Source organism: Cryptomeria japonica, chromosome 4, assembly GCF_030272615.1.
Source record: "Cryptomeria japonica chromosome 4, Sugi_1.0, whole genome shotgun sequence".
Lineage (NCBI taxonomy): Eukaryota > Viridiplantae > Streptophyta > Pinopsida > Cupressales > Cupressaceae > Cryptomeria > Cryptomeria japonica.
In genome coordinates this window covers 701,481,539-701,493,745 of record NC_081408.1, presented here as the reverse complement: position 1 = coordinate 701,493,745, position 12,207 = coordinate 701,481,539, and the positions used below count along the sequence as shown (strand labels likewise).

The following is a 12,207-nucleotide window of genomic DNA, read 5'->3' as shown; positions in this document are numbered from 1 at the left end:
TCTTAGTATTAGGATTAGATTCTTTCCTCGCCCTCGTCTTTTTTCCTTTTTTCAAATCTAAGCTAGTGAAAATCCTGTGTTCCAGCAATATTGAAAGCAGATCAGACGTTCAATCATCAAATGTAAGTCCCCTTGTGATTCCAGCAAATCACATCATACCACAGAGAGCTTATCCACATGTAGAGATTTTACAACGAAGAACCTTGGAGTCATCCTGATTGATCCTTTTCCGCGATATCTTCAGCAATCAGAGGCTTTACTCAAGAGAGGATAAGGTACGTTTAGGTATTTTATTCTGTGTTTGATAGTGTACAAAATTCACATCAACAGAGACCTCATCTGAGTTCATTGTGTGAGCTCACTGCTGATTGGAAGGACATGTTGCTCGCTGATTATGCCAAAAATCATTTGGCAATCAGCATCATTGAAGGTACTTTTCATGACGAAAGGTACAAGGTGGTTGACGGGCTGATACACTACAAGGGTAGAATCTTAGGTTCAGTCTCAGGTTCTGCAGTTTCAGTTTTTATAAATGATTCGACTTTATTTTCTTTTAGAATCATCTGAATTCTGAACTTCCATGCTGAGAAGTCATCACCTCCTCCGAGTCTATCCTCAAATCTGATAGCGCTAGCCATTAGAAGAAATGTGATGTTGAATATATGCTTGTTTTGAATTTTCCACAAAATTGAACAGCCTCAGGTTCGATTTAACTATAGCTTTGATAACATGTAAATGTTGTTCAATTCTCAATTCAAGATGCAAGTTATATTCAAGGTTATCTTTTCTTTTAACTATGTAGTATATCTTTAATATGATAAATCTGATTATATTCTTGTATATTGCAGGTGAGAGGAGCATTTATTGATTTCGATGTCCTTCTCACAAATGCCAATTGATATATATATGTAAGCAGGGAGGATCAAGCAATGCCTTGACCGGTCATGTCTTTTAGACATGATCGATAAAGACATTACTTGATCGCACCCTTTGACTTATCGTAGCATTTACCAATCGGTGTATACTTAACATACCACTCGATACTTAATCGCCGTGACTAACATATGCAAGACAACTGATATTAATCGGTATGTAATAATTAAGCCCGATAACCATCAATGTTCACCGTTTAATATATCAACCGATATTAATCGGAGTGCATTGGTTAAGCCCAATAATAATCGGTGTTCACAGTTAATATGATAACCGATATTAATCGAAGTGCATACGTTTATAATGTAAACCGATACCAATTGGTATTCTGTGCTATGAGGTTTACATCGATGATTATCGATAGTTAAGCATTGATCGAACTTTACAAGTATTATTGAACATATACAAATGAAGAATGATCATCAAATGAAGGAACAATAGCTTGAAGTTTTTCATCATAGTTTATCGATAGGATAGATGATTGAATGAGAGACTTCATTTATCTCTCATTCAATCATTTATCTTACGGAGGTTATCATGCATTAACACAAGCTTCATGATATTTTTCTTTATTCCATCCAATACCTTCATGTGAAGGTTCTGCTCTTGGAACATTTCATGGAATAAAGTAATTTGGTTGTGATGAAAGAGGAATTTGACTAGCAGTAGAAAAAGAAACCTTAGGACTCACCAAAAGTTGAACGTTGTCCTAGATTTGGGCCACCTAGGGCATTTGATGGCGTAGGACTGGAAAATGCTGCTGCTATGGCTTCTTTTTTTTTTTTTTTTTCTTCTTTTCTCATCTCAAAGCAGCAAGAAGGGCTTTCATCTCTCTAACCATCTCCAGAGTTGATTTAGGGCATATCTCCACATTTGTCCACGTATTTTTGCAATGTGGTATTTTAATCTATTGATGGCCCCTTGTCATCCATTTACCACATTCGGTACAAGTGACTTCACCCTTTTTAAACCACGGTATTCCATACTTCCATGCTGGGTATTTTCTAGATGGCCTTGCCCATGGAGTTTGAGTTGGAGTTGAACTTGACAGTGCTGTCTTAACATGAAAAAATTAAAAATATCAGTAGGTTTTTGTGAAAAATCAACAAAAAAAATGATAATCAATGATTTGAAAAAAATAGATTTAAAAAACAAGCTTAAAATACTATGGAAAAGGTTATAATAAAAATGGAAATATTTTGCTAGCATTTCCCCTTATTTTTCAAGTTTTTTCTGAATTTTAAATGTAGAAAACAAAAAAACAGAGAATAAAATTCACTTACGTGGCTAAATTTTTGCTTTGTAAGCTCATCTTCTCTTCTTCAAACCCTGCTTCATAGTTCAAACCTGTTTTAGACAACAAAGAGCAAAAAAAAGGAATGAAAAGTGTTTTTTTTTGTTTTTATGTCTTGCTGAGCATGTAAAGACAGGCGTGAGAGTCCTAGCTCGGGACTTGCGCGAGTCTCGATCTAGGACTCGCATGAGTCTCCCCCTAGAACTCGGGAGCCATAGGTGGCGACTCACTAGGCTATGGCTCACAAGTCCATGGTGAGTTGACATGGCAGGCCGTTAGACTCACAAGTCACATGAGTCTTGGCAAGTTTTTGCCGAGTTTTCTATCTAGGCAAATTATAATGCTAACAAAACTCTGTAAGATTTCTTTTTCACCAATTCCTTGGTCCAGCTATGGAAGAAGAACCATTTAGACTGGCCAGACAAATACTTGTCTTCTCCTCCTATTTTGGCATTAATGGAATTTCCTAATTGTTAGTTTCACTTTCTTGGTGAAAGAATAATGTATTGCTAGGTCTAAAACTTGATAACTAAGTTACTAGTCTAGGTTTGAGTGTGGGTTTGGGTACATGAACCACAGGCAATTTTTTTTTGTCCTTGGGTTCGTTTGTACACATATATATACAAAATTTTAAAGAACTATATAGAATTATAAAACTAAATAGACTTGACAGTATGATACTTCATCATTGATCAATGCCAAATGCTGATTTATAGTTCAAAATTTCAATATTATCATATTATGTCATATGCGATATAAGATATACCAATGTATCGGATATGTCTAGGTTCTCGATTCAAATGAAAATGGTAGTGATAAAGATAAATATGTCTAACTAGGGGGGGTTTGGGAGTGGAGATGTTAATGGGTTTGAGGGGTAGCAATGATAAGTTGCACAAGGTTTTAGGTGTGAGAAAAATACAACGATAGAAGGGGAGCAAAATGATCTTTGTATTGGGCCAAATGATGCTTTTAAGGACATTTTAGGGTTTTTGGATGCATAAAAGGTAAAAAAAGTTTTTAAAATTATTTTTGTCACTTTTTAAGTGAATGGGCATTTTTTCGCCCGGGTTCGTACTTGGGTTTGCCTAGTTGTGGCCTAGGTGCGGTCAAGGCCTTGGGTTCGTTGTGGGTCCGGTTGCATAGACACTGGGGCGAACCCAAGGCTCCTGAGCTGCACTCGGGCGAACCCAGGTGCGAACTTGGACCTAGGCAAACTTGGTCTAGGTGTGCCCAGGTCCAAATGCGAACCTAGTAACTCAGCTCAATAATGAACTCAGTCTGATTTAGACCTTGGATGTATTATAAGTTGATTCCCATCAGTTATATCAACTCAGAAGAATTTTTTTTTTGATCAGTTTTCCTTTCATCTTTGGTGCCAAAGTGTATAGTGGGCTTTGGGACTGTATGATGCTGCTTCAACTTTTTCTTAGATTTGATCCGTTTCTGAGGAGCTTGTTGTGCGTTGCACACGCTCCCTGTCGCCGACAGGGTCCCCCTTTCCTGTTTTGAGTTTTTTGATCGTTATCCCAAGGATCCAAGCAGAGTTTCTCGTGTCTCTTCGAGCGAGTTCGTGACCAGTCCATAAGCTGATCGACGTTGGAGTAATGAACCAATGAGTCCTCCTGCCTGATCTGGCTTTCGGGCGTGAATGCCGAAAGCTTTGTTCCAAAATTTTAAAAGATTGCCTTGGATAGGCGTAAGATGGTAAGAACCAACGGACCCCGCCAACCCAGAGCTATAAGGCCAATTGCATAAAGTTTGCTACCCGACCCTTGCGAGGAACGGGCAAAAGATGGTTTTCGCCTCCTAAAGGATCAAATTGCTCGGCCGAGCGCCTAGGTATTTTGATGCCTCCCAAGTCCAAATTTGTGGAGTCTGGCAAAGTTGGTGGGAGGTCCGACATTCTGTGTAAGTTTCCAAAATTCTCTAAGGAGCAGATTCCCCCCCCCCAAGATCACAAGTATAGGAGAACGATTTCGGACCTCAGGTCCGAAATTTTTAATGAAGACGGAATGTTCTGAAAAGGATGCATAGGGTCCGAAAGCCCGAAAAGGCGCTTAGGTCCGAGGTTGCGGTGTCTTTTAACGCGTTAAGCTCCGAACTTTTAAAAAACGAAGATAAAAGATATATCGCGAGGCATCTTTCGGACCCCAGAGCGAACTTTTAAAAAAGTGAAAGTTAAAAAACATAATGCAATCACTTTCGGACCCCAGGTCCGAACTTTTACGAAAGTGAAAGTTAAAAAACATAATGCAATCACTTTCGGACCCCAGGTCCGAACTTTTACGAAAGTGAAAGTTAAAAAACATAATGCAATCACTTTCGGACCCCAGGTCCGAACTTTTACGAAAGTGAAAGTTAAAAGCATAAGGGAATCACTTTCGGACCCCAGGTCCGAACTTTTACGAAAGTGAAAGTTAAAAAACATAATGCAATCACTTTCGGACCCCAGGTCCGAACTTTTACGAAAGTGAAAGTTAAAAAACATAATGCAACCACTTTTCGGACCTCAGGTCCGAACTTTTGCGAAGGCAAAGTTTGAAACCTAATGCGCTCACTACTTCCAACTTAAGCTCCGAAGTTTTAACGCGGAGAGCAAAAAAAAACGCGGAGAGCAAAGAAAAACGAAGGCAAAGTTGAAACCTTATGCAATCACATTTCCAACCCCAGGTCCGAACTTTAATGAAGGCAAAGTTGAAACCTTATGCAATCACATTTCCAACCCCAGGTCCGAACTTTTACGAAGGCAAAGAAAAACGCGGAGACGAAGGTCCGAAAGTCCGAGTTTCGGACCCTTTTAACGCGGGGAGCAAAGAAAAAACGCGGAGAGCAAAGAAAAACGAAGGCAAAGTTGAAACCTTATGCAATCACATTTCCAACCCCAGGTCCGAACTTTTACGAAGGCAAAGAAAAACGCGGAGACGAAGGTCTGGAAGTCCGAGTTTCGGACCCTTTTAACGCGGGGAGCAAAGAAAAAACCGGAGGTGAAAGTCCGAAAGTCCGAGTTTCGGACCCTTTAACGGAGAGTGAAGTTATGTCGCTCACATTTCCAACCCCAGGTCCGAAGTCCGCAAAGCTTTAAACCACGAAGCTAGTTTTAGCGCAAAACGGAGTATTAAACCACCGAAGTTCGCAAAGCTTTTAACGCAAAGCCAGTTTTAACGCAAACCGCACCCTTTTAACGGATAGCCGAAGCTTTTTAACGCGAAGCCGCGAAGGGGAAGTGCGAAGGTTTTTTTTTAGAAACTGAACGAGCAGGTTGAGATCTCCATGGTTGCAAATAGCGTCCAAGCTCCGAATTTCGTGCAGACCGAGTAAAGCTAGGTTAAATCCGAAGCCTCCAAATTTGTCAAAATCCAAAGTTAGAAAGAATGCAATTCAAAATTTGAAAGAACTCTCAAATCCGAAAAACAAGGAGGTAAGACGCCGCATTACCCTCCCGTCAACCATTTAAAATTCAGATTGCTAGGGATAGAACCATGTGAAATTGATAAATCCTCTTTCATCCTCCAAACCGCGAAAATTTAAATAGGAAGGATAACCGTTGGGATTCAAACATTGCAGGATCGTCCGTTCACTTCGCGCGACGAGGTCGGGCAATCTCTCGTCATTCGCTCCCATCAGGTAAGTACGCTTTAACGCGTATGGTCATTTAAAATGTGTAAATCAAATAGGCAAATGCGCGAAATTTGAAATGCTTGGAGTCTGCATCTCCTTTTTATAAAACGTTATTCGAACATCCGAAATTTAGGATTCATTCCCGAGGTTTAGCCAGAAACTGCATCTCTTTTCAAATTCAAATTTCTCATGTTTTGCCTCTGTTGAAAATTAATCCAAAAATCCGAAAGTGATAATGCATAGTCATAAATCTTCAGGAATATGATGCTGCTAAAGTTAATCAAGTTGTTAGCCAAAATGATATTTAAACCAATCCCGGTCTGTTGAAACACTTCTGTTATTATCTAACCCGCATTATCGTTCTTGTATCACCTTGTAATCCGTGTGTGGCTGTGCAGGATAAATGCCTAAATCGGTGGCAGAATCATCAAAAACACCCGCTGCAGCCGAAACCTCACGAGCATCCAAATCAGACATCCCGCGGAAAGTTGAAAGAATGAAGTATCAATATCAGAGGGGAGGATTAAGAGAGTCAAAGGTCCAGAGCGTCTGGGACAACATTGGTGACACCGACCTTGGCCACATTGATATTCAGGATTTCAGGGATCGGGTCTTCTCACCCAACGCATATGGCAGGCCTAGGCAAATGGTGGAAAGTGGCATCGCCCAAGCAGCAGGTTTTCCTCCAGCAATCCAGAACTATGAATTAGTAGTGGAGGCTGCTCGGCATTACGAACCAAAGTCCAGATTAGTGCTTCTGGAAGATATGACTATCGCTGACTTTTCCCCTGAGGCTATCGGTGATGCATTTGATATCCCCTTTCCAAATAATCCCATAGCTACAACAATGGACGAGGCGCAAGGGGCATATGATATGAACCCGGCCCGATGCAGGGCATTGATTAACGAAGAATGGTTCAAGGAGAAAAGGCCTCCCAACACCAGGATTGTGAAAAAGACCCCCAGGAGTGACTTTCATAATGAACATGGGGACATGGTCACCTTACTCAGCCGAGTCATGGGACTTCCTAAGTCCAGCTACTTTGAAGAGTGGATGTTCTATTTTACAGAGCAGGTCTTTGCCGGAAAGTCTAAGTTTGACTGGGCCCAGATCATAAGTGATAACATCCACGCTCAGATAATTGAACTCGAGACAAAGAAGTATTTCACCATGACCTCCTATTTGGTCTATATGTTCGCAAAGAACCAGCCACTGCCAGGGTTAATAATGAAAGGTGAGATCGGGAATGGGCCTGGTCAGGTGAAGGTTTATGATTGCTACCCGCAGCTGCATTACCAGGATATAGCTCAAAGGGAAAAGAACAGCCCGGCTTACGCGGTTGGTCAGTACGAACGCATCAACGACGCCTTCACAATGCGCCTAGTCAGGCTAATGCAGGGAGGGTTACACATAAGGCTCTCAGAGCAAGCTACCACTTTAGTGCAGAGGTATGGGGCCTGGTTCATTCAGTTCCCAAGGTTCTCCTACATCCGAATAGCTGGCTTCGATGGTGCCCCCCTTCGACTTCCGCGGTACCCAACCGATAAAGTAGTCCTCATGGAGGTGGCAAGACAATCACGCCCTGCCGGCATATTACTACAAGAGAGCAAGCAGGCTGGATTCGCATTTCCAATGATCATAGGCAGCCATGATGTCCAATTGAGAACCCCCACCCTAGCAGAGGAGTCCCTTGCAGAGCTAGCCTCTTACGGCCTACAGGAACATTTCCCAAGGAAATGTTTTGATCATGACAATTTGGCGAAGAGAGCTTACGGTAGGCGCTACAGAGCAAAGGAGTCAATTGAAGATTATTGGAAAAATTACTCCGATGACTATGAAGTCAGGCGACGGGAATATTCTAGATTGAGTGTGCAGCAAATGCGACTCTTTGAGTACCGTCAGGTCCCGGATCAGCTCACGGACTCTGGGAACTGCCTCCAAGTCCAAGAATTCGAAGCAGTAAGGCACCTCTTGCCAGGCGTTGATTGGTCTCAAGACCCAATCACGGATTTCGAAGCAGTCATGGCAGCCCCGGCAAGATGCACAGATCAATGGTTACATCACCAGATCGAGAGGCTAGTCCATGAGGGGGTCCAGTTTACTTACCATCTGATGGGCAGTTTCGACTCTCAGTGTTCCGAAGACGAAAGGACATCAGCTGAGAAACCAGAGAAAAGAAAGAAAGCTAAGGCTTGCAGAGGGACTCGGACGTCCAAAAGAACAAGAAGGGAGAAGATTCCCATAAGGAGGCCAGAGACCACTTCATCTTCAAAGGACCCCAGTTCGTCCGACGACGCCATAGATTTGGATTGCATACCTGCTCCGCCTTCCCAGAGCGACATAGAGGCATTCGAAGCCAATGATCCTCCTGCTCCAGATATGCCGGACACCGAACAAAAGGGCCCCAATTCGACCAAGCCGGGTGACCAAATAAAGGAAGGAGAAATCCCATCCACCCAGTGGATCGAAGTGCATGAACCTACCCAGCAGAGCCGTCACGAATTGCTACTCCTCCATGCAGCCAAGGACGACTCGACTGTCGAAGGGGAACAAAGAACAGACGAGATTCATGAGCTCGAGGGAACCAAGGAGCCACCGTCACAGGAGGATGTCAGACAATTGTTCAGTGAAATAGGGGAGAACTTAGATGCAAACAAGGAGCTTCCTCCTTTCACCCCTCCGATGGCGGGACAGCTGCTAATTTGTGATCAGCCGGTTGAGAGCATGGGAGAACAAGGTGCTAACTTAACCCTATCCTCAACCCAGACGGTGCCTCAAGAGTGGCTGATCGCCAGAGCTCAGCGCAGGGCCGCCACCAAGGCACCCATCGATCTAGAGGACATCTTCTCACGAATGGATCAAGCAAAAGCTAAAGGGAAGAAGAAACCAAGAACATACTCTAAGATAACCAGGGATGAGCAAAGGAACCGCACTCTTCATATTGCCACCCCGCCCGTGGACAAGCCAGTAGATCAAATAACACTGGCAGATTATAGCATTACGACTGTCCCCATCGGACGAGCTACAAAAGAGCAAGAAAAGGAGGAATTTAAGGACTCAGTGCAGAACATACTTAGACAGCTCGAGGAAATCACTGCCGAAAAGGATATGTATCGGGCCCGTGCTGAACAAGCCGAGGGATACATCGATAAGCTCCTACGGCCATTACACAACCCCTCTGAATCCCATATTCCCCCAATAGCATTGGCGCAAAGGACCACAACTGAATTTGAAGGAATTTGGGATACCGTAAAGGCCGTCAAGGAATGGGTGCAGGACATCAAGAAAAAGGGAGAACAAATCCTTAGAGAAGTAAAAGAAATGGCTCTCCATCGAGAGCTCACTCTAGTCAGGCTGTTGGAGGTAAAGAGGGAATCCCTTCACATGCATGAAGTAGCGGCCTCTACCCTTCCCCTCATAAGAGCTCTTTTCTGGACACATACACAGATTCCCACACTGCTTGACATCCTAGATCCCCATGGCATTAGTGTTCTCAAGGAATGGTACTAGACCGTCACCATGAAGAACGACGCCCAGGAAATTATTGACAAAGAAAATGACGCATGTGAGGCAATTCTGGGGAACATGCAAGAACTAGGCAAGACCATCCTGCGATCAATGGTTTCGGGGTGGATAAATGACCTATCCGACAGTGTAATCCGACCGGATTGGGAGGAAAGGTTGGGAACAGATATGGTTTCTTATTCCATTGAAGACTTGAGTTTTGCTGGTCAGTTCCATTCAGACATATTGTGCTTCGAGCGTAATCGCTCCAGCTGGAAGGACGGTTTAAGGCACGTGGACCAGTATCTCGAAGGCATGCAGTACAAAATTCGCCACCCTCCCATGCCACCTTTTAGTCTCCTCTTCCAATTATGCATCAAGTTTCAGGAATATGTCCGCAAGGAACGAGCGGCAGGTCGTGATTTATGGCGAGAATACCTGCATGGCGAAGACTAGTTTCTACAGAAAGAATGTGAAACCAAAATAGAGAAAATAGTTTCTCAAAAATGCCTTTTTCCCTCCAAGTCTTAAAAAGTGCACTTTTGTCCCAAAAAGGTGACAGTTGACTTCTGGTCAACATATTGTAAAGTTTTTTGTACACCTTTTTTTGGATTATTCCAATTGTTGTAATTATCCTTTTTTTTTGGGTAGTTATTGCTCCCTTTTGGGTGGTTGTTGATATTTACCCCCCATTTATGGGTGTGGGTCCCTTTTTTGTAAGGATGAATCTGGGCCACTTGTCTAGATTAGATCTTGGCCATTCATCCATTTTTGGAAACCTATTTAAAGGGACTGGTTTTCCCTCATTTAGAGAGGAAGTTCTTGGATTGTTGCGAAAGCTCTGAAGGAATTTGCAGGAATTAATACAATGGATTAAAACTACTTTCAAGTTTCCTTGTGAGTGCATGGTCTCCTTCTTCATTTAATTTTGAAAGCTTTTAATTATGTCTATTCATTTTGCACAGCAGTTTTTACCAAGCATCTGATAGAACCTCCACAGTCCATACCATTAGAGGATAGCTGATTGCTTTTTTCCTTTCCGCATGGTTAATCTGGGCTATTTTATGATTCAGTTCGATTATCAAATATATACATATCATGAATGTGGAAGTTCTAATATCGTATTTGGTAATATGAAAATCTGGTTTCTCCTTTGAAGATTGCACTAAGTTTATGCAAACATTGTGTCTGAATGACTGATGATGCTTAATTTAGTTTCCTGGAGGTGTCTGTCTGCTTGATTGAATCTGCTGTCCTAGTTAGAATTTACAGTTCTCTCTCTCCCTGTCCTTCCTTTCTTTCCTCCCAATTTTATCCCTTTTTTTAGAAATCTGCAGTCTTGCTAAATCAGCTTCAAATTAACCAACGTCACCTGAAAGAAAACCGTAAAAGGTCCTCGGGAATTTATACATGGAATTGCCAATCAAACGTAAGTCCCCTTGTGTTTCCAGCATAAACACATAAAGCCACTGAGAGATCCCACAGTCAAGACCTGACAAAAGAAACCTTGAGGTTATCCCCATTGATCAAAACGTAGAAAATAGCATTAGGGATTCCCTTATTTCAAGAGAGGGTAGGATACTCAGTGAGTTTATTCTATTCTGCGTTGGCCGTATGGAGTTTGCAGCAATGCGATTCCATCCACGTCAACAGAGCTGTATCATCAATGTCTTAATAAGCATTGTGGCTATCATGTGAGGCATCTACAGGTGTTCTAGAGAGTTTGAATTCTCTTACATATCACCTTTCACAACAGTTGCAATAAGCCATTGAATCAATTTTATCATTTTCTAATCTTGGATTTTTCTTGCTGACTCATACATGATGAATTGTGTAGAATGGAATGAAATTTCTGTAACGGAGTATAACCTGAAATTGTTTTTGTGTTGCATTGCAATAATTAATAAAGATTATCTAAAAAGTCGCAATGCAATATGATTGATAAAAGTTGTTTTTCAGGTGTCATCTTTCACAGTTGTTGCAACAAGTTGTTGAATCAATTATATCATTTTATTGGAAACATTAATGACAGGGTTGATGATGTTGTGCAAGTTACTCACTGCACTGTAGATTTAACAAAGTTTATGACCATAGTTTTCTAGAAGGCACTCAGTCTACCGACAGTGATCATCCAATATATCAATTTATTCATCACTACCATTGTACATTGTGAGATCCCAGTATATGAATTTATTCATCATTCTTATTGTGCATTGTGAGATCCTCTGTTTTCATTAATGTAAGACACTAAGAAACGTATATGCACTAGTGGTCTGAATGAAATTCAAATATTATTTTTCTGATTATATGTCCTTGAAACTGGATAATTGTAAGATTTTATTGTACTATTGATTGGTTAATTTTCCAAGGGGTTAGAGCTTTATTTTTTAAGTATGGATGGATCAGAACTGGTAGTGTCAAGTAGATCGCATGATAAATGTTTTAATTGACATCTAGAAATCATTGTGAAACTGTTTTCTATATTTTCTGAATGGTGGGTACTTCAAAAAGCAGTTTGGGAAGGCTACTGCGATTGCAACTTATGGAGTTCTTCCAGCTGCAAATATTCCCCCTCCTTATCCTCTCGCATCAGTATCAGCTTTGCAATTTGATTGTTATGGACAGAGGTTTACTACTGCTGCAATGGATGGCACAGTTTGTGCATGGCAACTTGAGGTGGGAGGGAGAAGTAATGTTCGACCTACAGAATCATCTCTTTTATTTCATCAGAATGCATCGTATGTTCTTGACTGAATCAAGTCAACCTTTACTATGAATTGTAATGTTACTAGATTTTTAGTTTGAATAATTATCCTTATCCAGTATAGGATGTCTGAAGTTATTTTGCCTTTGC

The 12,207-nt window shown here is 41.6% G+C and overlaps 1 protein-coding gene across 3 annotated transcripts in view; it reads left to right on the top strand.

The window, feature by feature from the left end:
• The window catches only part of LOC131050818 (uncharacterized), a 221,984-nt gene that overhangs the window by 125,393 nt on the left and 84,384 nt on the right, over window positions 1–12,207 (top strand). Inside the window, exon 12 of one of the 3 annotated variants that reach the window (XM_057985101.2) lies at window positions 11,868–12,091. The exons of 1 other annotated variant lie outside the window; for it this stretch is intronic. In XM_057985101.2, the coding sequence (XP_057841084.2) occupies window positions 11,868–12,091 (224 nt within the window). The remainder of the gene's footprint in view (window positions 1–11,867; window positions 12,092–12,207) is intronic. One more of the 3 variants, XM_057985102.2, reaches the window with a different exon arrangement.